The sequence below is a fragment of the Vidua chalybeata genome, chromosome 3, assembly GCF_026979565.1.
Source record: "Vidua chalybeata isolate OUT-0048 chromosome 3, bVidCha1 merged haplotype, whole genome shotgun sequence".
Taxonomy (NCBI): domain Eukaryota; kingdom Metazoa; phylum Chordata; class Aves; order Passeriformes; family Viduidae; genus Vidua; species Vidua chalybeata.
This window is the reverse complement of record NC_071532.1, coordinates 79,656,266-79,683,494: the sequence shown is the minus strand read 5'-3', so window position 1 is coordinate 79,683,494 and position 27,229 is coordinate 79,656,266. Positions and strand designations below refer to the sequence as shown.

Below are 27,229 nucleotides of genomic sequence, written 5' to 3'. Positions count from 1 at the left end.
AAGTAGTTCATGTCAACCATCTGTCTAATGATCTTTTATAAGACTTGCTTTTTCACTCTTGGCTCATTATTTGATTCCTGCCTGCTCAAATAGATCCTGTCATTTTAAAGGCATTACAGGAGTTGAGTACTTACAGTTCCCAAGCACACCCAACAGTCTTTATAAGTCTATGAGAAACAAACTGCAAGCATCCAAGTGGAAATCTGCTATGTTTGATGTATGATTATAAAATTACCCTCAATGGATCAGCACTAGTGTATTTAGGCTATCTGGCTTTAAAAAAAACAGTGTTACAAGGAAAGCAAAATGAGAGATACACATATACATAGTAAGACTTGAGTAGACGTGACATTGATTTCCTTCCAGCAAGTAAGTCTAGCCCCTAACTGTAATAAGCAAGAATACTGCATGCTGTAGTTTAGGATCCCCATGTCCATTTATCTGGTGGGAATTCTGAACTGTGGTTTGCTAATCTCCACCCAAAATCTAGCAGGACATAATTTCACGGGAGGTTAAAAGAGTACTACACATCAGTAGTGAAGTTCAGGAACTTGTCACTTAATTGTGGAGGCAGACAGCACCAGAAGGCCAAAAAGTATTTATTCAAGCAGATGATCAAAAGATGAAGGAACAGTAAAGGAAACAGGCAGGGCTGTATCCTCTGATATCCTTAATATAACCACAGAGCTGAGCACTACAAGAAAGTGCTCACACACTACTCTGAAGAACATTTCTGGATGTTGGAGGGACGATACAGAACTACATGCTAAAGTGCTCTGAGTCAGCATGGCATTCTATACATTCCTATCATCCTATAAGTGTTATTAACTACCTGGCAATGCAGTTGTTTCTGACAATGCATTTTAAATTAGTTTCAGATAGTCTTACTGCTTTTAATTTACAATTTTTTGCCACCCAACTTGACATTTCTCTTATTACCAATCCTAATTTTCCTCAAAGAGCTGAACTACAGCAAGATGAGTCAAAGACACATGAAAACTGCCAAAATTGTGCTTACCTGAATTGCAGCATTTCATAAATAAATATGAAGAATATGGAAAAAAGGTAAAAGCTTGAAATTTACTTTTTGTTTTACCACATTACAGAATCACAAATCCTGATTCATCATATTTGTGATCAGAGATCTTAAAGGAATATTTATCTATCTTTTCTTTTAAAAAATTAGACCATAAGAAGTAGTTAAGCAATATCCCTTACAGTCAATTTCATACTTTTACATCACCAATTATTCTGTAGATAGCATTTAACACTTTTAATGCAGAGAACAAAAGCAGTACCGTGCAAGACAAGTACTAATACAACAGCATCTTTCACAATACACAAGAAGAAAGGCAGGCCATCAGTCAGATTATCAACAAATGGATAAGTGATTTGGGATTACAGATCCCATTTTAAAAACCAGTCAGAATCCTTCTTCCTCTGACTTCAATGTGAAATTACAAAAGATGAACCAAAAAAGCAGCCTAAGCAAAATGCTGAGCTGGAATGATAAAATGAGCAAAATTTTTGAGCAAAAATATGAGAATTTGTTTAGTAGACAAAATGTTTATTCCATCAGTTTTCTCTACTTCAATTAGTACTTCCAAGACCATTTTAAATATCAAAGATTAGATACCAAAAATACAACAGCTCCCAAGAGCAGGAAGATACACCAGGTCTGTGTTTAAGAGCAAGAACTAAGTTCCTAAGTAACTACCATAAAAGGCTGCTGCATGTGGCAGGTATAGTTTCAAGAAACAAGAAAGTCAGGCTATTTCTCCTGAAAGTTATACTTAAAAGTTGAGTACACTTTTTCCCAGAGGTGGGAAAGGATGTTACCAGTACTGAAGAACAGTCTGATGCCTAAGCATTCAAATTTCATGAGCATTATAGCTTCCACATGTCTATCAAACTCTGAGAAGTATTCTTTTCCTTCCTGTCCCAAAACCCTGATTGGCATCCGGCTCTATCTTTTAAAAATTTCTGCCTGACTGTTCAGTCATCTCTTCTAAGGTAACTCATCCCACCTACGGGATGTTCTATTAACTCGATACCATGAAATAATTCAAGAAGGGAATAGAAAAAAAAAAATCTCAAACAAACCAGACCTTTCATGTTCTATTTACAACCACATCTATTCTTTCAATCATTCCAGACAGAGAAATCAGCTTACAGGGAGCACAAACCAGTGAAACACTGGTCACTCCTCAGTCAATCAATTATTGATCTATGTGGTCCCATGTGTTTTCTACAGGCAAGAGTCACTCAAAAACTACAAAAATCTCAGACATTCAAAAATCAGTGAAATAGGACACAGTTTGATGTTTTTATAAGAAGCAAATTACTCTATAGTCATGCACAGAATGAAAGCCATTCTTGGGAGAAATAAACAACATTCTGAAATACATCAATAACAGCTTCATAAACAGCTAACTATACATGGGCTGTAATAAAAGCAGTAGGACCCAAACCCTCTAGGTTTTCAGCCACAAACTCAATTTCCCAGCTTATTCTTGTCCCTCTAAAGCTAATAAAATGAACAATTTCTGGAAGTAATTTTTCAACTCCCAAATTATAAGCAGCAAATTTTTACATAGGAAAAGGTTTCTGCAAAAGCTGTAAACCATTCAGAGATGCATATGAGATACAAAAAACTATTGACAACCTTTTGATAAAGCTTTGCCTAGCACTCTACTCTAACGGGAAAAGTGCAATTTTCCTCCCACTGTACCTTCACATATATTTTCTAAGATCAAGTTATGGTCAAACTGCCCTGTAACCACATTTTCAATTTTCTTCATACATTTTTACAACACTCTCACTTCAGAAGTATTTACTGTTATCACTCCCAGCAGCTAAGGCTGTTTGCATAAGGTGTTATTTGCCAAGAACCTGTTACTTGAAAGGAAGACCTCTTCTGTCTGCACAGCAGATTTGTAGGTGGAGAAAAGTAGCCTTGCTGAGAGAAAAGTGGACGGAACCAACATAATCACATGCACATGATCCATAAAGAATGGAGCAGAAAATACATGAGGTATCCTTCTCTAATGGAACTCAAACACATTTATAAGATACTTTTTTTCATGCAGTTTCAACTAATTTGCTAGAAGAATTTTCATAAATCTCCCTCAAGGGCTAAAAGCCTAACTGCAGACAGACTTAGCCAGAGCTTGTGTTATCACACATAACACACATCTAAGTGTTTCTACCCCTGTTTCACTGCTGAGGGAGTAAGATACAAATTACTACAACACTTAAAGGCTACCCTCAGAAAGATAGAGGAATACTAAGGAGAAATGACAAGAACTACTATAAATACCATGTCTGGATACACATAACCCTATTTTAACTTCACAACACCTTAGAAGTTATTCAATGTCCTCAATATACAGAGAATACCCTGCATTCTCTGTATATTGAGGACATTCTGAGCACAACTGTTAAGAATTCCTTGCCAAAATAAAGGTATATGGAGAGAGGCTCTACATGACATGCTCACAGTTTGTTTCTATCCTATATGTCAGTCACTCTCCCAGAGACTGGAAGTCTTAAGAGAGATGCTTCTTCCTTCCAGAGACAACATGGAGCAGGGAAAGGCCATCAACAGGACATATGTTGGGAACAAAAATGGCCACGACCAAGAAGGAAAAAAAATTCTGAACAAAATGAGGATAATTTTGATAAATGACACCTGCACCAAAAAAAAGAGGAAGGCTGCTTATTAGACTGCAAACTACCTGGAAAGGAGCTGATGGTGAACACAGATCAACAAATTTGGCTTGAAATCAGCATATTGTTGATGCCACACAACAGGTAATTACCTTCACAGCAACGCTCAGCCTAACTCAGACCACAGCTTTGTTAGAAAAGGCTTCAGGATCAGCCAGCCCTAAAGAGCAATAACTTCAAATGGGTAATTACCAGTCAGCAGCCAGTAATGAACCATGGACATTTATCCTACTTGAATGCTTGTTTCCTTTGCATTGTTAACATTTAGAGCAATACTGAATGTAAGGTACAGTGATAGATATGCTAGTGATTTACTGGAGGAAAGAGAGTTCTGTTGCTCACTGAAGCAGTGCTGTTCACAGGACATAATTCCTAGTTTAAGGGAAAAAACACTTCTGTATCCGAGCATTAAGCATTAAGTTAATTACGAAGAATTGCAAAACTGAGCTCTGAATAAAGGAAGGATAAAATGAGTTTTTGAGTGAAAGAATAAATTTCTTCTGACACCCTGTAAGTCTTGAAATGAAGAGCACACTCAAAAGCTTCTACATTCCCCTCAAGAAAAATATTCAAGTGCATCCCCAGGAAAGGATGCCTGAATGTGAATTATTAGGCAATATCAGTCAGACTCTCTTTAGCAGCAGCATTTGCCAAGGAAGAATTTCACAAAGCCCAAGACCTCAACTACTACAATGGAACTGTGCATTCATCTCACAATTATGCTTGTGTACGCACACTACGTACAGATTTTGTTTCATTTCTTTACCCATGTTTTACAAATATGTGATTATGTTACTATATTTAGATATTAAAAACAATACTTTTACTTCTAGTTTTTACTTTTACTTCTAGTTAACCTTAATCTGTTTTAACCTATGGCCCAGCTAACCAGCACTCTGCAGTGCTCTGCACTCTGCAGGACTCTGCAGTGTCCACAAGTAAGAAAGGTGCTTTCCCTCCCATCACACAGATCAGATTCTGGCCCTGCCAGAACTGGACAGAACCCAAGTGTACCCAGGGACTCACAGCAACTGAAGAGGCCCTCTGACATAAAACAGGATGCCAGAGTGCACACTTATCCCTTGCAGCTACTGCCGGGGTCTAGGTCACATGCAGACCTCCTGTTGATCCCTTTCTGCTCTGGAGGTGTCCTTGCTTATTCCCCTCTCATGGGAAGCAGGCCCTGGGCTCTGAAACCTTCCCATTATTCCAAAGGCAGGTGTACGTGCAGAAGACAGCAAGGTAAGTGTTATAATTTTTAGCAGAATGTGGGCATCTGAAAGTTTTGAAACTTGCACTAATCAAGAAATCAGACACTTTGTTCAGAATTCTTGAAATAAAATTTGAGTTCTAAATGCAAATGCATCATATTAAATAAGTCATACTGGTTTTGATATTTTTGCTTATGCTGTGTTTACATTCCTGTTTGAAATATAAATCTTTCAGTCTGATCGCACAGATTCTGGTGGCACTTGAGGCCAGCTGATAAATGAGTTAGTGGAAACAGATTGAAGTGTTAATGTCCTTTTTACTGCTCTTTCCTAGGAATATAAAAATGGAAAAACAATACTAAACCAACAGTTTGGTCTCTGAATTTTAAAAATAATCTTCCATTCTTTCTCTTCCTTTATTTCACTTGTCCAGGAACCCTGGCTAGAGAAAATACCAATTACTGTCAGAGAAGAATTAAAACCTCAGTTGTTTCTTATGCTCACTGCAAAATCCCAAAGATAAATACAAAGAAGTGGAGTGGGAAAAAAAAAAGTTGAAAAAAAGTGATTTCTAACAAGTCTGTCTGTGGAAATAGAAAGAACTGAATATAATCTCACACTAAAATACTGCTGCTGAGAACTCCATTAAAGAAAAGCATTTGTGAATTCTAGGAAAATGACTAAGTAGATGACTTTTATCTCAATAACATGTCAGAGTAGATGAACGTGTGTTAAGATAATTTAAGTTTTCTCAGTGACAAAGAAATGAATCTTGAAAAGCAAAACTGTAAGTTACACTTCGTAAGACTTAAGAGGAGTAAGTGAAATATCTTTCATTTTAGACAGATTCTTGCAAAACATCTCCCATTCTCAGAATAAGCAGTTTAAATGATAATACTTCAGAATGTATTTTGGATCCCTAAATAACATTTAGATCATAAAGGTTTTCCAAAGCCATCCTCTGAAGTTATTACATCAATAAAGATATTTTTTCTCTTACATGACTAACAATAACAATGTAGAATGATCTTTTTCCTAAATATTAAAATTTTGCACTCTCTCCATTCATCAGAGTTTATTCCTCCTATTCAATATTGCATCTGCTTGAAATATAAAAAGAATACACTTGGCAACATCCAGAATAAACACACTCTAATGATCATACGTGCTAGTAAGGTGTATATTTCTCCAACAAAAATATTAAATTCATATACACATTTGCTTGTCTCTGTTAGAAAACATTTCTGTTGTAGCTTTATGAGGTCTTGGGCTATATATCATTTGTGTATTGACTGAGTCTGGAGTGAATGTCTTCATCCATACTTATTTAAGTCTTTCCCCTAGTTTCCAAAGTTTAAAGAAAAAACAACAACAAAACACCATTTAAGTGTGACTTACACAAAATCAATGCTTTCTTTTCTATCACTGCACAAAGAAAGCAGTAAATTATGCTTAAATCATACTTCATCACCTGTAAACATTGGAGCCACTGTTTAATCAGCATGCTCTTATCTTAGCTCTCCAACACATAAAGGCTCTAACATGTTAGGCAGTGTATGTTTTTCATAATGTCAAACTCAAAGCTTCCTGAAATCAAATGTTTCCTTTATGAGGGCTCCAGTACACTCAGACCTATCAAAGAAAAACATTTTTATGACATTGTATTTAACTACCGTCCTCACCTCTTTTCCCTTCTCTCAGGGCCCTGCTTCTTTTTGAAATAACATCATCACTGGGCTGAAAGCAAATTAAATTTAAACGCTAATACCTAACGCTAAACCGACATGTGCCTTAGAAACAACAAAACTCTTTGGTCTATATTTTAAAACTACAATTCAAAAGTCTAACAGCCAATCTCTCTGGCTGTAACAGAAACCAAATGGTACTCCTCTGGTATTTTGCTTAAAAAAACATTTTTAGAAATATGAAAATTCAAAGAGGTTTATATCTGAGACTAACAGACTGTCCAAAGAACATGAAAGAAATACTAATGCAAAGCAAATGAATACCAGAATCTGAGTTTAAAAAAGGTTGTACTTACTCCTTATTTCTGGATTGAATGCATGGCTGGTAAAGGACTTTGAGAGCATTCCAGGTTCCCACTGGTCCAGAGCTAGGTGTAAGGATATCTCCAAACAGTGTAAAATCACTGTGGGAGGAGGAACTTCCTGAAGACTCTACCAGCAATGTGTCAGAATTTAAAAGCCAGATCTGTAAATGAAAAATAATTTCATTTACTGTACGTTACACACACTTCAATTTGTTACTTTACTGTGACCCTAAAGCAGCTGATACTAAAGCCACATTCTTACAAAGTTTCTAACAAAGTATTAACAGACATAAATTGATATTTTAATATTTAGCAGAGTCTGCACAGCTGCAGAAAAAAGGGCAATACAATACTGATTTATCAGTATTGAAGCTGCCCCTTTTTGTGACTGTAGCACATTCCCTTTGGTAGGAACAAAAGAAATAGTCCCAAGTCATCTCTTTCAGTACCAGATGTATTATTTCTCCAATTTCATAATTCTTTAGGCATTAGTCAAGCATATGGTGTTGAGCAACTGAGGGCTAAAGACAGGAAACTGAAAGACTGCTCACTGAAGTGCCAAAAATTGAGGATTTTTAGAAGAAGCATGGTGGTTATGACTCCATGGACCTAATACATGCAAGGAAGAAGAAAACAATTAACATGGTCTAAAAGGCATGTTGGAATTTATAAACAGCTGCAGTAGAACCTCACTTGGAAAATAAATATCAAATTTCATAATGGGACTAGCATTCTTTGGCCCTGTTTGCTCACAAATTCGAGAGATGTTTACTGGGGAGAGTTTTGAGAAATTTGAACTTTTTGCATCCCATTATGGATCTTATTTAATCTTTGTGTGATTTGGTATCAGTGTTCTGACTTGAATCGAGGGCTTTCCTGCTAAACACCATAGAAATAAGTCAGGTTTTTCCTTAATTCACAGCCTGTAGTAGAGAAGTGATCCAGGTTAACAATGGAAGTCAATTTTTACAAATCTGGCACCAGTATGAAATGTTTATATATTAAATATTTATCATAAAGAATGGGATCCATACAGTGTTGCTCACTAAAGAGCAATCTTCTGCTTCTCATGATCTAATCAGCTTCTAGTAAAAGAAGTTACATGATGTTAGGTAGCAGACACATGATATCCCCTGTGCAGGGAGAAAGCAGTCATTAACAGGACACATAGTATATGTCGTAATTGAATGTGACAGTCACAATTTATCAGAGCCCAAGGCTCAGAACATTACAGTGGAAGCTTCATAAAGAAGGAATGAGATATATTGATAAAGATACCTTGGGAGGGGATAGGAGGAGAAGAATCACTTTAGCATATGCACATGACTGATGACAAGCAACCACACTTGGCTTTGCAAGTGGTTGTTCATCAGTTTTGCTCTAGTAACTCACTGTACACATTTATAGCCTAAACTGCAAAATATACCTCATTAGCTAGGACCATTACACAAGGTGCTTAAAGCCAAGGGCTGAAGAGGTGTTCGAAGAAAATGGTGCAGAAACACAGGCCACTGCCAACACAAACTGAACAGACTTTCTTCCTTTTGAAATATCTAACAATTCCATGCGGAAGGAGCTTCCTGGGATGCTTTTCAACAGGGGACTATGCTTCAAACTAGACAGGGGAACAATGTAGCAATAGCTGTCCGCTCCTTTCAGAAAACTTCTGCAATCTGCTGCAGAGAAAGCAACCAAAGCATTTCATTTGCAACATAGTCCATTTGAAAAGCACTTCTTTCTACACAAGTGCCACATGTGGCATCTTAAAATCATGTCCTAGGACTTGTATAAATGTCTTTGTCTCACCAGGAATACAACAGATCTGTATTAATAATTTAGCACACAATATAAAGGAAGTAAATGAATCTCTGGGGGTGGAAGGATTCCCAGCCATGAGCAAAATCAACTTCCGAACTACATTTACTTCTTCAGTATTTTCATTATTTTCTTCATGTATGAATAATTTTTTGATCTTGATCTGAGTGAACAATTGCTCACCCAGACTCAGTGTGTTGACTCTAAGAATTTTATACGTGTATTTCTGGCTAACAGTTTCATATTTTGAGCTGTGCTTTCAACTATGTTATTCACAATGTGCAATCTTTCCTTTCTTTCTACTTCTTTATACAGCAGAGCTGGCACAAGCAAATTCCTTCCACATTAACTCCAGTAAGAAAAGAAACTTTACAGAAAAATATATACAGAAAGTGCAGAATTCATTCAAAATGCCATTGATTACCTTTTCTGAAATGACAGAATCAGAAAAAAAAAGTATTTGGAGGTTGTTGATCTTCCTTTCATTGTTTTCTTTTGGTTTCACATAATTTTGTCAAGAGACTTAAAAAGATGTTCTTTGGAGAAAAGTGGCAACAAATCTACCCCAGTTATACTTCACGGTACTTGAACCAAACAGCTGAAATACCACAATTTACATTCTGTGAACAGTTTCCCTATATCTCAGTATGAGTTTTCAGCATCAATTTGAATTTAACATGGGTAAAAACCCACTAAATCTCTTATTTTTCCTTCCTAGTTCTTTCTTAGTTATTGCAGACATTACCATTACTTTCATCATCACACAGGTCACTAATGCAAACATCTTTCATTACAGCTATTTCGTTCTCACACTCACAGTGCTCAGGTAAAGATGTTGTTTCCACATATTTCACAAAGAATAAAGCTTTCTGAGAGAGCTGGGCAGCTAAGTCTCAGCAAGGTTCTCATTATCTCACTGCTTGACCACTGCAATATCCACCCCATCTCCAATCTTAACAAATGCAAATCGGTTCTGCTCATGCCCTTCAAGATAGGGACAATAATCAGACTGACATGTCTCTCCCATTTTGTTACATATTCATTTTCATTACATTCAAGCTGCCTTACTTTCAAAACACTTTTACAGTCTAATCCCACTTTAGAAAGCATCTTTCCTTCAATACTGAAAGACCAGAAATAGTGTTCAAAGAGTCCAAACCACTGCACACCTTTTGATTTTCACAGATGTAATCGTTTTGGGTCTTATGAGGTTGATCCCATCCATGAGATGAATTCCCTCTATCTATCCAGAGAACTACTTATTTGCTGCTTTCAAAGCTACACTTTTTGCAGTACAGAAAAAATATGTATCTATTGAGATGCTGCTATGCTGACCAATAATGCACTGTTTTGCTTGTGTTCTCCTATCTCACTATCTGTTTGCTGTCCTCCTCTTATTCTCAGCTTCTGTCGTGCAACTACAAGGCAGGGAAACCTTCAACAGTGGAGCAAAGAGAGGAAGCAAGTGATTCACAAATGTGAAGAGGGAAGAGATATAGTTAGGACAAATAAGGATACCTGTATATACCACTTTTTTCCCCTGAAACAAAGAAACTTTTTTTTTAATTGACATCCTTTAATTTTTTTTTAAAAAACTAACATCCTAAAGTAGTATATAGCTTAAACAACAGAATATGTGTAACTTAATTAATGGAAACTCATATTATAGTATGTGCAAATAACATAATTGGTAATGTTAAGTGATACATCCAGAGGAAATGAGGAAAGTAAATATACATGTTATTTGTGGTTTAAAAAAATTAAAAAGATTTGTGAGAAACCTTAACCTTAATTATCAGATACACAGTCTAAGCTGTGTGTATTCATATAGGTAAGCACAAACACTGTGAACTAGAATCTTTGGCTCATTATCAAATCAAACAAGTGGGACAGCTGTTTCATGATGCATCAGTGATGAGACTACTTGTGTAACTTGGCTGTGTGCTCACAGCCTCAAGCACCCACATTTTACTGTTGAGCTATTGACAATCATTAATATAAACAGAGCTTACATTATACTTTTGTCCACAAGGCCTCTGAGTCCTAAGACTTAACCCATGACTCCAGAACACTGTTGGTGTGTATACACTACCCAGAACCTCACCCTGGACAGGAGAAAGGACTTTCTGATGTTAAATACTAAAAACACCTGTAAAAAACTAATAACTAACCAATATAAAGGAAAATATGCCAATTAGAAGCTAGCCCCTATCTAATTCACTCTGCTCCTCTAATAAATACATTGTCAAAAATGCAGCCCAGAGCTAAGAGTAATGGCAATCTACTAAATAAAGTGATTTTTCTGTTAAAAAACAATCAGTTTGCTGTATCTAAGGTACTAGACTCAAGCACCAGGATTTTACGTAACTTGGGAACAGATAAGCTACAAGGGAAAAATCACAATGATTTTTAATGACTCCTCAATTAGACTATATATAAGTATGGGTCTGCTCATGAAACCTTCATTTTATCATCACAGAACTGATATTTCTCAGTGGTTGTACAAATGTTGTCTTGGCACTAAAACTGATTTAAAAGCAACAGATATACACTTTCCTCAGCATCTAGATGTTCCAAAATCATAGAACTTGGACAATGCATATGCAAAACAGTTTATGTAATTACATTGCCCCAAGAAAGTGCATTTCTAAGTTCATCCAGGACAGCAATCTCTAATCATGTATTTCTTTGTGTCTATGAATAGTTTCTATAAACTGCAAAAATACAAATTCTATACCCTATTCAGTTCAGACATAAAAGGAAACATCTCTGGTTATAACTGTAGAGTATTAAGGTAACTCTTATCCATCTTAAATGTTTGAGAAATCTAGCTGTCACCATCTAAATATCAAGCTTAACCAAGTTTAACAGCATTAGAACATTAAGTATAATAGGCAATTTTATTTTTGTTTTCACTTCACTTCACAATGCAATGTACTGACTACATTAATAGTCCCTGCTGACTTGAGACAATGCTTGTGAAAGATGCTATACAATTTGATTCACTTCTGGTGATTAAAGAAAAGAAGTGCTGGAGCAAGAAGGTGAAATATACATTAAAAAATTAAAACTTAAGCTTTCCATATTTTCTGGATACAAAATAGTGTTATTTCTGTGCTACTTATGGTGCATCTGCAGTACTTTCATTACTGCATCAATAACATTTCTACATGCACATCTAATTAGAGTAAAAACTCAGGGATATTCTTACTTGAACAGATGTACCTTAGAACCACTTCAAGAACTTGAATTTGTTAATTTTTTAAACATACAATAATGAACACCATAAAAAATACATTTTAGGAACTGGGATACATGGGTTAATCTTCTTCAGCAAGATGAAGACTTAAAAACTTACCAGAATATAGGTTTTTCCATTATCTCCTTTTATGGTGAATCTAAATGTGCTTTTAGCAGAGGATAATTCCAAAAGACACTGAGCAACAATGCTCTGTACAAACTGAGACCTATTAAAGAATTAACCACATTATATGTTTTCATAACAACTACACAGACAATCATTCATATCTATGCACTACAGGCCAATGAGTAACCCATACTTCAATTCCACTACATCCTACAATCACATTTTAGTAAAAGATGGGGCTTCTTTATCTTCCTCTCACTCAAAACCAGAGTTTTTATTTCCTGCAACAGGAAATTTTTAATAGATCAGGATTCTAAATTGCTTTACACCCCTTATTTTGGCTGACACCAACTGTCAAATGCTGAATAGAAGCTTCTCCCCATTGTATTTTACACATGTGAACACGAAGATCAGAATTATGCATATGTTTCAAATATAACTCCCAAAAAGAAAGAACTGTGATTAAGCCATTGTACATGATACCAGATCAAGTTCTGTTTCATCTTAGTCTTAAATTCAAACTGAATTACTTGAAAATTCAAAGTTCTCACTTTGAATTAAATATTTCAAACTTTATTTAACTTTACATGAAATAGAGTTCTGTTTCCATAATTAGTCACCAGATATTGTGCAAAATTAAGTAGTTCAAAATAAAAAAGTATTTTATTTACGCTTATCACCTCAATATTGAGACACTGTGACAAATTATACACAATCTCCTGCATCCCACAAAACTGCACATGAGTGAATTCAGGCTACTTTGCCTTTACAATGCTTAATTCTGTGATGATTATATAAAATTGCACTCTGTTATTATATGCAATTATTCAAGAAACTACAATATTAGAGCATTTCTAGAATCCTTTCTAAAACATATACTTGAGCAAATTATCTGATTATTTTGTTACCTTGGTGTTGGACTGAAACTTCCCTCAGCTGATTGAATAATCACCTCAGTGACATAATATTTAATGGTACCTAAAATGACAAAAACATTTTTCAACTATAATAGAATAACAAACTTATTAAGATTAGACTGTAAGTCACCATATCACTATAATAATTAAATATTTATTCAGTAATCAATTAAGAGGTGCAGCAGACAATCATATTTTGCTTGGGTTTGTAGGAACAGAAGCAACCATAACAAAAAACCTACATTGCCTGAAGAAAACTGTTCCAAGCTAATTACAAGATCAGCTATTTCTCATTCATATTGATCTTTGTTTAATGGTGGGAACAATCATCTTAAAACCAAGCAAGCAAGAGCTCAAGCCAAAGCTGAAAGATGAATTGAAAGAACTTTCCTAAAGCACTGAGATCAGCATAGCTTACATAAGTATTTTAGTACCCTCTGCTGCTTAGTAATGCTGCAGTGAATCACTAGAGACAGTTTTAATAACAGTTCACACAGGGGAATAATTTTCTTCTTTGCTCAAAGAGCAGAATGGAACTTCTTTCAGAAAATCACGCTCACTCAACGTTAACACTGCATACATTCTGAATTTCAATGTAACTGTCCACCAAAAGCTCCACTAAGACAGCTTTTAACACTAAATGGAAGTGTTTGAGGACATAATTTAATCCCCATCAATGAAGGCAGGTCAAAGATGATCATATTGAAGATCTGGGTATATGCTGCAAATACAGCCTAACCAGAGGGCCAGCAAAACAGGTTAAGAGTCATAAATTCATTCTACTAAGCCTCAGCATGTAAATAACTTCATTTAGTCCACAAGTTTTAAGGATGGAAGGGTTTTGTCTCATCTCTGTCCATACATGCCATTAAAACTGGATGAAACCAAACATTTCAGGAAGACACTTTATCTGTTTTAAACCCTCCAAAGGCTTAGTAACCCTACCCCTTCTCCAGGTAAATACTACACTTTCTAAATTATCTTCAGTGTCAGGAAGTTACAGTCTACCTCTAAATTTAATTAAGTCTGCTCCATGCTATATAAATTCTTGGAGACAGGAAGAAAAGACAGTCTCTCTAGTTCCTCAGCCATTATCCTGAGTATAGAATTGGTGCTACTGCTACAAGGGTATTGGGAATTCAGGATATGTTTGCTTGCAGAGAGATAGATCCTGTGATTTCCATAAAAAACACACATACGAGTATATGTGGATAGTTGGCAGAAGGAATAGCCCATGGACAAATCTCAAAGCTGAACCTGGTCTCCACAGCTACACCTAATCCTGTTTTATCTTCAAAACACTGATACCTGCCCATGAGAGAGTATCAAAGCATGTCCAGTTTGCTCTCTAGTCTCTTTTCACAGAGATGGTTCTGCCTTGACTTACACTATACATCTCTTTTGTTCTCTGAACTCTACCAAAATTTCCTGTGCTACTGAAGAAACACGGTCAGAACAATGCACCTCTTATCTAACTTCAGCCATGTGCAGAGTCCATACCAAATCCCTGCACATCGATAGTGTTTGCCTTTCCCCATTCCCACTGATCTGTTACTCATGACCTTGTTATTCATGCTCTTTTCCCAGCGCTCCTTTCCCAAAGTCACATCTTGCTTTGTGGGCTTTCAGACATTGCACCTTAAATTTGGTTTCATTAAGGCCTGTACTGTTCAGATCCCTGTACAGGACTATCAGAACATTCTGTAACAGAAGACACAGAAGACCTTCTGTCCTGTCTCACCTTATGGCCTCTCTTAAACAGGCTTTCCATTTTCTGAGAAGTTTTTATACTCACCAGATCTTGAACTGAAGCAGGCTCACACTGACTGATGCAGTGGAAGAGAGGGAGGATGAAAGAATGAACCCTGCTAATAACAGTCTTATCATTGCTTCTCTTCCAAGAATAGCTGAATTTTAAAAACAACCAGACACTCATCTTTACACCACATCAGGTAAACCCTGCTGATCCAATATAATTGCAGCTTTGAAACCAATAATCCCATCAACTCATCATCGAATGAGGATGAGATATAACCTGTTTCTTTGAGTAGGTTTCCTCCCCACAAAACCAGGCTGACTGTTAGCAATCTTCAGCTCCTAGTTGTGTTGATTAAGTTCTGAATTTACTTTTCACTTATTCAGTAGAAATGACAGGAAAACAAGCAACCTGTAATTTCTCAAGTCTCCATTTTTACTGGGATTCCTAGTAAACTGGAATCATGCATTGAATCTTCCAAAGGTTTGGAATTAGTCAAATATGCCACAGAAACAAGGATAATGAAAATTCCTGCTGAAAGTAATTTTCAAGGTCTAACACTGGAAGTAACAACCTCTTCTGTTCCAGAAGGGAATGAGACAAACACACAGGAATTATCACTGCACCTTATTGATAAACTATTTTCCTTCAGTGTTTTAACCTCCAGTGTTCAATGGCTGATGCAGTCAAGTCTAGTTTTGTCTGGACATCTCATACCTGATGAAACTGTTTCTCCCAGCATTGCCTTGCAGCGCTTACAAATTACTCTGGTATTTTCTTTTGACTTCTGTAGGACAAAAAAAAAATCATTTAAATGTCACTCAGATATTCTGAAAAACGAATGCATAGCTGTAACATAATTAACAGAGCAGAAACTTCTTACTTGTTTCTGTCCTCTATATTTACATGCACACGTATTTGCCTTCACTACTTCAGCTTTCTACACTTGGAATTGCTTGCAAGTTTCATACTAATTTTAAAATCTGACAATATATCCACACAGCATAATCTGTAATGGCTAACAGGAGAATCTTGTAATATTGAGTGACTGGATGATAAAATGATAAGTTAAATTTAATTGTGCTAAGGGCAAAATAATGGACCTGAAATTAAGTACTCCATAATATATACATAAAATAGTATGCTGCAATGTGACTACCGTTACTCAGTAACAAGTTTTAGTAACAGTTCACTGTGGACAGTTTTATAGGAGTTGAATACCAGTTCAATGTTCAGCAGAGAGCAGAAAATGTCTGCAGATTATTTTGAGTTACTAGGAAACAGCAGAAATACACAACACAGCACAATATTCCAGAAAGATGCAGTGGATTCTGTTCTTGAACAACCCTTCTCCCTCTATTCAAACAAATACAGAAAATGCATTGACGAAGAATAACTGTCAGAAGTGCAAAACAGTTTCCATATGTAGCATGAAAATACATGTAACAGGAGAACATATGGAAGACAGAAAACTGAGGGGTATCATTGAGATACCTAAAATCACAAATGTTAAGGAAAAGCTGAACAGAAAAAAAACCAGGCCAGCATTTCTCACATTATGCATAATACAGTTTGGTACTCACTATAGGAAAGCATTTTTCTTATCAAAAGTATATACAAGTTCAAAAAGTCTTCATAAATTCAGAGGAAGCAATGTCATCAAGGGTTTATTAGAAACAAAAATATGGATAAACAATATCTAATTCAAGGAGTCTCTACACTCTCTAAAACATCACAGAATATTTACCTTAGCTTAGTGCATCTATTACTGCCCTTTGAAAAAGATGAAATCTACCCTATTAGACTCCTACTAATTACAGTGTTAATATTTAAATTCAATACATCAAGCAAGCAAGCACAATTCTTACTTTAATCCGAAGTCTAAACTTCAGAACTGGTTCCGTGTGGGTTTATTAACCTGGGTGTAGCACACTAGAGCTCTGATCTGAAAGCAGTACATATATATATAACCTTAATGATGGTCAAAAACAGAGAATTAAACTAACAGCCTAAGACCTGACTATGTTGGAAGTACAGTCTCTTTGTTATGGAGATCAGGAAAATCATCTGATTCATATATATGCAGTTATCCCCTTTTCCAATTCCTACCTTGCTACTCCTCTCAAACATATGCAGTGAAATTACTTGCTCAGTGTGAAAAGCAAGGATAAACAGACAAGGTTTTGTGTAAGCCAGTGTTTCAGACTGGTACAAATACTGCACAGTACAAGTACAGAATACACACTACTTCCTTGAAAGCTACAACTTGAGTATTTTTTTTTTCTGACTATAGTTACAGGTGCTGACTGAGAACTGTGCCTAAAAAACATCACTAACTCGTTGTATCATGCTTCAATGGAAAAAGGGATAGTTTTAGCTCAACTAATTAAAACAATTTATCTGTTTGACAACTTGCAGCTGCTGGCAATCTGCAGATGCAGGTGGATCACAAGCCTAATAGCTTCTGTTCCTATTCCTAAGGATCCCAGATATGGTGTCAGGAAAAATATTTTCCCCAAGAGATACTATTAAGATGCTGCAAGACCATGTGACATTTAAGAACTGTGTTACACTGGAAGACTAATAGATGTGAAAAATATGTTTGCAATGGAGGATGCTGTCTTGGTCCCACTGGAGTCTGGAAAAGATTGTTTAAGCATCTCTGGTACATTCCTGCTACTATTTTGGTCATAGGCAAACACTTCCCAAAGAACTGCAATGCAATTAAAAAGAAACTTTCATACTGGGGCAGACTGCAACAATATTCTCTAAAATGAGAACATTTATGCCAATAGCAATCTGTCTTGCCTGTAACTTTCTATTACTCATATTATGGAAGAATTTTCTGCTTCAGTATGAGGGTTTTTTTTCCTTATTAGTCTAGCTTCTGCTGGATCTAACAGTTGTGCTCATTTGCTTGGCAACCGAGTGATGCTGGAAATAAGCAAACACAGAAATGAGAATTCATTGCAAGTGTGAAAGATGTAGAAAAAGGGATTGGACACAAACAAGGAACAGATTCTCAAATTCAATGCAAATATAAGAAAGCAAACATGAAAATTCATCAGACTAAACTACTATCGTATGCCCCTAACATAAAACAGCCTCTTCCCTCATTCAAAAGTTCTGCTGTTATCCTGGTTCGACCCGCATCTCAATAAAATCTTTGTTTCACATACTTTTAATTAAGTTTCTGCTTCCAAATCAATCTGTATTCACAAACATTCTCTTTGATGAAGAAGTGTGTAATATGAACTCCATGAGCCCTACCTCTTCCCATATTTACTCTTGATATTCTACGATCTCTTTTAAGACTACTGAAATGTGAGAATTCATTTTGGCAACTTCTGGCAGAAAGCACTGTCCTCTTGGAAATTTGGTATCATCCACTCCACGTCCTTCTTAAGGAAACTTAGAAGAAATAACTCCACTGTCACAGAGTTAAGCCAAATTAACCTGCTTCTGCCATGCTGATGCCCTTACAGCATACCAGTCCTTATTTTCCTCTCTGCACATTCTGTTTTTCAAAGAACAATGGAACAAGGAACCAAAGGGACCAAGCTGCAAGCCTTGCAGATAGGGACCACAGGACAGCACTGCTCCCCATGCAGAGGGGTCACGTGGAGCATCGCACCAGCAACCACTGAATTGTGAGACTCCTGGTGATTCTTACTGGGAATAATAATACATATCATTATAAGCAGCAGGTAGAAATCAGGGAGTCTGGTTCTCAAGAGATTAAATGTTTCATGCTGGAAATCTCTACAGAATAAGCCATCAATTTTTACAGACACAAATCGCCAAGGCAGCAATGTAGACAGTTTAATATTTTGTACTGGGAGAAAATACAGCATGTGTAGGCCCAACCTTTGTCAGTATAAATGCAGACAAGCAGTAGATTAACAGAAAAAGCTTTATGGAAATGTAGGTTTTGGTGAACTGAGTTCCTGGATGTTCTTCTGGCAGAAGAAAAGATCATTGCTTGAACTTTTATACAAGTGCTAGATGTTCAAAAGTAAAGCACTGAACTGTCTTTCTTCATGGATTTTATCCCATCACTGAAACATAAGCACCAACAAACAGTGATGGGCAACAACAAATTTTGATGTTTCTAAGCCAAATGACAACCTTCTTCCTACAGACTTGGTTGATGAATTTATCTTATCCTGGAACACCTCAGAAACATCAACATGAAGAGCTATAATATGGGATGGCAGGTTCCTGTCACTAGACAGAGCAGTCAAACAAACTCAATTTCCTTACTTTGCTTTAAGAACCTAAGACAGCCACATCTAAATACAAAGCACATATACTGATATTTCCAAGTCTTTCTAAAACTAAAAAAAAAAAAAAAGGAGAGAAAAAAAATCACACTTCTCTTTAATCATAGTTATCATTATGCCTCAAATCACACTGTAAGAAAAAACCAACTGTTATTTCAATTTCCACCTCATTCTTTGCTCCACTACCCTTTAACAAACACCTAACCTGTCACAGTTATTAACTTACTGAATTCTGATGTCCTTCACTCATGATAATTCTGGGGGAAAATATCTGGGTTTAGAACTACATAATTAAGTAGCTTCTGTTTCTAGTACTAAGTTCTACTTGCACATTGAGGTCAGTATCAAGACTGTGGTGTGAGCTTTAGAAAATGTAAAACATAGCCTGGAATATTTTCTGGCTTCTGTATAGCTGAATGTCAAGAACTCCCTATGACCTTCAAAACAGTTCTGTAATACATACAAATTAAATAAAATAGTAAAAAAAAAAAAAACTTTACAATGAAAAAGTCCAAATAACTTCACCTAAGAATTATTTGAAGAAAATACTTTACCAAGTTGGAGCCACTCTGTGAAACATGGTGCCCAGCCTCTGAGCAGCACACAGAAGATTCAGGCACATGTGATTCATTTCTTGAATTCAACAGAAAAAAAGTGTCTCCAACAAAACAGTCACCATGCTGAGGGTGCAAAGTTCTTCTAGCAAAGGGATCGGGGTGACAACACCACTCTTCAACTAAATCACTCCAGTTTTCACTCGGTAGAGGAAGAACTCTGAGAAATTTTCTTAGAGAGAAGAAAAGACAAATATTTCAGTTATGTTATAATTCATTTCTAAGACACTAAAAGAGAGTTTAGGCTTCCTACAAATAGTGGGTGAAGCATGGCATTTTCTCAAAACTAAGTGCTTGACTCTCTTTCCAGCCAAAAGCACTTTCTTTGGGTGAATTCTGAAAAAGCAATGACTGAGTTTCCTGCCAAATCTGTGATGAAGCATTTCCCAAGGGTGAATCTTCAATGATTTTAAGGCAGAATTTGACATAGTCCTCTCTTGAAATGAATCACGTGGCAAAAATAAAACAGTTCTACCCAGTCATGAGAAATATGACAACGCACATTTGCAATTGCATTTATTATTACTTCTTGTACAGTTCCCTTGCATCAAATGTTGCTATAAAACCAATAGAAACAGACTCATGCCACAGCAAGATTCAGCATGTTCTTTGTTTCAGATACCAGACTTGAAAAAGGTAAAATCTGAAAAAAATACCACAGTACATCTTCATTAAAATACCCAAACAAACAAAACAATAAACAAAGGATAATTCAATCTTAATTTCGATTGAGATACTCAGATCCAGCTTTCAGAAGTCATATACAAAAAAGGCAAATCCCTTTCTCCTGGGTAGTTGTATGGACCAAGGATACTGCTTCTGGAAACACAACTTTATTTTAATTATCAGTGGTATTGGGGTTACATTTTTTGCTCTCTGCCTAGTTTCCTTGAATGGTCACCCTATTTCTTCAGCTGTTGCCTGAAATCTTCACCAGAGTTTCTTGATTCTACTCCTTACTAAAAACTTGCAAATACAACTTTGCTTATGGTGCTACCTTGCAAATAAAAACACAGCTGCTAAGCCAATCCTCCCTTTCCTGCAGTTCCCAGACTAACGTTTTCTGAAGATGTCAGTCCTTCCCCCTGTAGCTTCTTGGCCCTTTTGAATTGTTTGGTGGGAGAAAGAAAAATGTTTTTAAAAAAATCCTTTTTATCTAGATAGACAATATATTTTAAACTCTGCTTGCTCCATCTGCAGATGAAAGTTGGAATAACTGATCCCCTGATGCAGCTTTACCAAAACTAAGTAAGATCACCTCTCAGCACTACCCATGTCTTCATTTTCTGTGGTCTTATATAGTGTTTGAGATACTACTCACTTCTGCCAAAGTGACAGTTTAGTTCTGATGTTGGCCTATTAACTGATTCTTCATTAGCCTTTACAATTATTTCCAGTGCCTGGACTCACACTGCAAAAAAAAAAGTCTTCCTGTATTGCTTTTTACACAAAAGTAACAAAAAGCTCAGCAATGTTCTTATAAGGGAAAAAAAAAGACAGACATTACCTTAAGCTGCAGACTCATCCTGTCCTGTTTCATTAAATCAACCTTTCTTTACTCTCACAGTCTATAACATAAAGATTTTCACTTCTTTTCCAACAAAAGCAGTTATTCCAACAAGTAGGAATTTTCTAAACACACTCCTCCTAACTCTGAGCTATACAGAAAATATACCATTTCCACTGTATTTTAGGTTTTTGCCACTCATGGGTGGGAAGCCATATCCTGGGTCACCAGAACTGGAAAAATATAACATTAATAAAAATGGAGCCTTCGTAGAAAAACAAACAAAACCAACTTGAGGTTTACTAGGTACTGACTAAATTGAGGCTACTATGTAACATGATGAAACCTACAAAACAGGGTGACCTATCTCTCCAAACTTGCTCCTAATAACAACTGAGTTTCTACTTGAAAATAGCCACCTAGGCTGCCTTCACAGTCAGAGAGCAACAAACAATTCTTAGGTTGGGAACTTTTAGGAGTAGCCTTCTCCTGGAAGTGTCTAATCTAGCCAGGCTGAATTTCCTGCTGTTCCCAGATTCCAACCAGAAACGTAGGTAATTAGCTTATTTTTAAGAAGTTTGAAGTTGAGCACTAGTCTATAAGAGCCCTGCCATAAGGATATAACTCTTAAATGATCTTCCAGGCTAAGGTAAGTATTTGACCATAGAGGTCCCTATAAGACTGGATTAAGAAAAGTAACCCCAAATGTCATTCTTAACTAACACCCAGTAATATTATTCTGTCTATTGAAAATACTGAAAACCGGAAGTAAAATGGACTTCAGACTTTTAAACATATAATAACTGTTCAGTTCTATCAGAGAAAAAGAAAAACAACTGTATTTCTTTAACTGCAGTTTCCCTTATTTACCTAGTAAAAAATCTTGGGACAGCTCAGCTTGTCAATTAACTGTCTGGCTTAACACTACTTATGTAGGAAAAGTGTAATTAGATTTCCCTTGCCATGAGTTTTTCCATGGAATACTTGTGCAGTACCAATTATTATTTGTTACATTTAGTCTCTCCTGTCCAGCTGATGAGGGGAGTAATAGAGTGGCTTTGGTGGGCACCTGGCATCCACACACCACAAGCTTTTAAGAATTTCTTCATGACAGAAATAAAGTCTTAAAGAATTATTTTATATATGAGGTACACTTAGCCAAACTGGAAGGAGAGAAAGAAAAAAGAAAGTATCCCTAAATCTTTGCAGCTCTTGCAGGATGGAAGAAAAATAAAATCTAATAATTTTCTCTAATGTGTGTAATGTGAGGGCAATGGAAAAGAATGAAAGAGCATAACCCTAACCTCTGAAGAGCTATCAGATTTATGAAAGAAAACAGACTGAGGCAGAGGATTTCAGAAAATGTAGAGTAAATTTTTGTGCACCAAGGAAGGATTACTTACATTTAAATCATTCCTAGCACATTTATTAATCTAACCTTTAAAAGGAAGACTTCTTATGCAGTCTCTAACAGCAAAAAAAAATAAGCTTTAGAATAGGTTTGGTTTGGTGTTTTCCTTTCTGTTTAACCTAGATTCCTCTTGCTTCAACTGAAAATTATTGCCACCTTCTTTGCAGCAATTTCCTAGATATTGGAATCTTATGTCTTCTCCACAACCTTCTACAATAATCCCCATTTATTTCAATTTCTACTTTAAAGGTGTGATTTTCTAGATCTCAGGTGTTTCTTATTACAGACCCTTACCTAGTAATTCAGACTTTAATATGCTCTCTTTCACACAGTTCTGCAATTTCCTTTCAATCCTTCTACCTCTGCTGTCACTGTCATACTTCATTCTTCCTGGAGAGAGGAACACATGAATTCTGTAGCTAGGAGTTCTGACTATGCTACTCTCTTCCTTTTGGAAATGCTGGAACAAAATGCGTTGGATACACTGGCAGCTCCACTTTTCTACTTGTGTCTTAGCTTTTTTTAATGGCAACATTCAAGGGACTCAGAGGCTTCCTGCAAGGAGAAATGCCAAGTAAAAATGCATGGACATGCATTCTTTGTCCTTTCTCAAAAATTCTGCTCGTGTCACATTACAGGATGCAGAACCAAAAGATTTAAACTACATGCATATGAATTCGATGTGTTGAAATTCAGGAAAATTCCCATTCAGAGATGCAAATATAAACATGCAAATTGTTTTGAAAGCAAATATTATTGACTAGAAATTAGAAGTTCCACTACTTTACAAATATATCAAAGTAAGAGCTATTACTAGACTTTCTGATGAGAGATTTCAGAAGAGAAAGTTAAGAAATCCTCATTCAGTTACATTCAGCTAGCCATAAATCCATACCTATGACAAGAGAGTAACAGAAATTTAAAGAATGAGACATATTTGTATTACTGTTTTGAGTATTATGAGCCACATAGATCATAAAAGGCTGTAAGTGCACCTCTAACAATTCTTATATATTCAGCTGAAGCTGTCAAAATTGTTCATCAGAAGAACTAGACAATGCAGCACCTTTTTACTAAAATTCTCATTCACTCTGCAGACTTTTTAAGGAACAGAGATAAGAACAAGTCACACAGCTAAGACACAATTCCTGTTTCCCAAATTTAGCATCCCTGAACTATGTGGAGGCAGGCTTTGCTTAAAAGATAAAAGGAAGCTGTGGTCAATATCCCCATTCTGAGCAGCCACTTTATAATTACAGCATGATGACTGAAGGAAATTTACAAGAGACTAAAAAGAACTGAAAAGGATACACGAAATGCAGAGGAAGAAAGAAATCAAGGAGTAAATGAATAAACAGCTAAAAACTGCTTCAGGTAATTTTGCTTTTTGACATCTGCAGTGTTTCAAATGTGTTCTTGTCTATCAATTTCAAAACAAATACCTTTTAGCTGTCTCTCAGTACACAAAATAACATGAATACAAATCACTATGGCATTTATTGCTATAAATACAAGACACTGCAGTACTCACCGGTCGCTCACTACGATGTCACCACAGGACTGACAGTAAAAGATGTAATTCTTGTTGGGTTTCAGGCTTTCTCTCAAAGTAAAAACCACATCTATAGATGGAAGGAAATATATTAATCTTCAAAATTGTGTAAAATTTTCAGTCACTTGTATGAAAAAAAAAATGCCAAATACCTGAAACCAAAAAGGATAAATCTAACAGGCAAACAAAAAGGCTGACATTTTAAACACAACCTTAATTCTTTTAAAAGCAAGTATTTAGATCTAGGAAAAAAATTGCCATCTCCACCTCATGCTCCGTATTAATGAGTAGGAGCTGTGTATGTGAAGAATTATTTTCAAGGTGCAAATCCTCTTCAGAAGGGGAGCTGATATATTGATATAATTGAAGACATTATAAAAATCAAAATTCAACACTACTCCTTTGTAAAGATATTTCTGATAATCAGTGTATCTGTAATATGAGGGGACACACCAATATTTAACACAAATAGTCAGGATGGGGAGCAGGGTCAGACACTAGTTTTACATTTTCAGGCAGGTAAGAAACCAACCATTGTGGAACCACTCCAGGAAAAGATAGTGAGCAACGGCCTCTGCAGGCCAGGAAAGCAAAAATGGTCTCACAAAAGGCAGCTCAAACAACTTCTCAAAAGTAAAAAAAAATAAGTTATCAAAGTCTCCCCAAATTATCTGATAACATTAAGTGGAAAAAAGTAAAACTGTAAGCCTAGCTCTATGTATGAATATGCTTTGCATCATCCACTTTCCCATACTTAACAATCAAAGTTTACTCTCAGCACTGACATTCAATATTTGAAATTTAGGATTCAACCACAAGAGAAAAGTACTTTAAAATGTTCTAGAATTTAAACTGTTTTGCATAATAATATAAAACATCAAAGGGTAACCAAGACTATGCAATATACATGTTGATTACCACCTGGTTCACATACTTATTTTTCACTAGCATGACTTTCTGAGGTTGATTTTTAAAAGTTTATCATTGGTCTTTTGAAGCATTTTCATGAATAGGACACATTAAATAATTTTAGTCTAACTGAGTTGTCAAAGTACATGCATAATTACGGGTTAATGTACAGATGCCATCTCAGCATACCAACAGAGTATTCCAATGTGTTTCTGGTGCTGTATATTACACATTTTATCATCCTTTTTTACTTTAATAGCTCAGAATGGCAATTTTGTTATTTAATATATCTTTCTGTGTCGTGTCGTATGAAATGAATCTAAACATATTGAGCTTGGATGCCAGGATGAAAGAAAGCAACAGCTGTACAACCATGTTTTCTATTTATTGCAAACACATCCCAGACCTGAATTAGCACCATGGAAGTAAAGAAGGTAACTTTGCAGATGTTACCTGTGACGTTAACCTCTGAAACCCCAGCTGTGAGAATAATGAGTCCCAACACAAACCCATAATCCTTTAGGATTAAGAGGTCAGGGATGGACAAGCACAGTCTGATTGCCAGGATGAATCACATTACTCCATTACTGATAGGATGGGGAGTAATGGATACAAATTGAAAGAAAGGAAGTTTAGGTTAGACATTAAGAAATTCTTTACTGTGAGAGTGGCGAGACACTGGCACAGGCTGTGGGTGCCCCAACCCTGGCAGTGTTCAAAGCCTGGCTGGGGAACTCCTTGAGCGACCTGGTCTAGTGGGACATATCCCTGCCAATGGCAGTGGGGTCTTGGGACTACATGATCTTTAAAGTCCGTTCAAACCCCTTAGCATTTAATAATTCTATGATTTTCAGCTACCAAACGCGGAATAGAAGAGAAAGAAAATAATTTTGAAGTACTATGGGGAAGCACGGGTGGGGGAAAGCGTGAGCAGATCCCAAACGCACCGCGTTTCCCTTGCATTACGTCACTTGTGCACTTTCAGTTTCTAAAACTGACAATTCCAGAAGGTGTTCGCTCTACAGAATTTACATTTCACAGCCTCTCTCATTTGTGCCAGCTCCCAGGTCACCCTCCCCCGTTCCGCAGCGCCGGCCCCGGCCCCGTCCCTGTCCGCCCTCACCGGCGGCGGGCGGCGCGCGGCGCAGGCGCACGCGCAGCTGCAGCCCGTCCCCGCGCAGGTGCCGGAGCCCGCGGCACGAGGACGGCGCCAGGCTGACCCCCGGCGGCAGCGCCGCCGCATCGCGGCTCCCGCCGCTCCTCACTTCCAGGGAATCCGCGCACACCGACACCTCCAGCGGCGCGCCGGGGAGCTCCGCCGCCGCGCTGCGGAGGAAAAGCAACGGGTATGCCTCGGGAAGGAGCTGTCCGGGCGCGCTGCTGCTTTACACAGCCCGGCCCGAAGCTCCCCCGCAGCCCCAGTCGCGCCGCCGGATCCACGCGGTGAACGAGGAGCAGCCGAGAGAAACAATCCACCGTTCTCAGGAAAAATTTATTTGCACAGTAGTGCCGAGCCGAACAAGCAGGGGCAGGCGCCCGCACACAACCCGGCCCCCACGTTGAAGGCTAAGGACGCCGAAAGCCAGACCCGCCGCGCCCCCCGGCTGCCCCGCACGGCCCGAGCGGCGGCGGGCGGCAGCGCCCCCGCACTACCGGACAACCAGCAGCGCGCTCTGCGTCGCCCGCCTGATCTCCATCAGGAACGCCGCCGCCATGCCGGCACCGCGCCGGAAGCGGCCGCTCGCCCGCCGGCGCAGGCGCGGCGCCGCCGCCCGCCCGTCACGGCGCCGCCTGCGCGGAACCGTAGAGTCAGCCCTGAACCACGTCACCCAGCGCTGCTTTCGGACGCCTCTTGAACGCTTCCAGGGATGGCGACTCCACCACCTCCCTGGCAAATCTATTCCAGCCCTTGACCGCCCTAGCGGTGGAAAATATTTTTCTGATGTCTAATCTGAACGTCTCCTGTCTCAGTTTTGGGCCATTCCCGCTAGTCCTGTCACAGTAGGCAAGGCAGAAGAGACTGGCCCCCAAAACCTCCTTTTCAGGCAGTTGTAGAGAGCAGTGAGGTCCCCCCGACCCTCCTCGCGACTAAACAACCCCAGCTCCCT

At 37.6% G+C, this 27,229-nt stretch overlaps 1 protein-coding gene across 2 annotated transcripts in view; it reads right to left on the bottom strand.

Moving 5' to 3' along the window:
• Positions 1–26,836, bottom strand: part of UBE3D (ubiquitin protein ligase E3D) — a 78,576-nt gene extending 51,740 nt beyond the window's left edge. The window contains exons 1-8 of one of the 2 annotated variants that reach the window (XM_053939137.1): positions 26,775–26,836; positions 26,245–26,447; positions 24,192–24,282; positions 19,683–19,914; positions 15,563–15,632; positions 13,081–13,150; positions 12,164–12,272; positions 6,982–7,151 (exon numbers count right to left, since the gene is read on the bottom strand). In XM_053939137.1, coding sequence (XP_053795112.1) covers positions 6,982–7,151; positions 12,164–12,272; positions 13,081–13,150; positions 15,563–15,632; positions 19,683–19,914; positions 24,192–24,282; positions 26,245–26,447; positions 26,775–26,836 — 1,007 coding nt within the window. Of the gene's footprint in view, positions 1–6,981; positions 7,152–12,163; positions 12,273–13,080; positions 13,151–15,562; positions 15,633–19,682; positions 19,915–24,191; positions 24,283–26,153; positions 26,192–26,244; positions 26,448–26,774 lie in introns of those variants that run through there. The other variant, XM_053939135.1, reaches the window with a different exon arrangement.
• Positions 26,837–27,229: the final 393 nt, after the last annotated feature.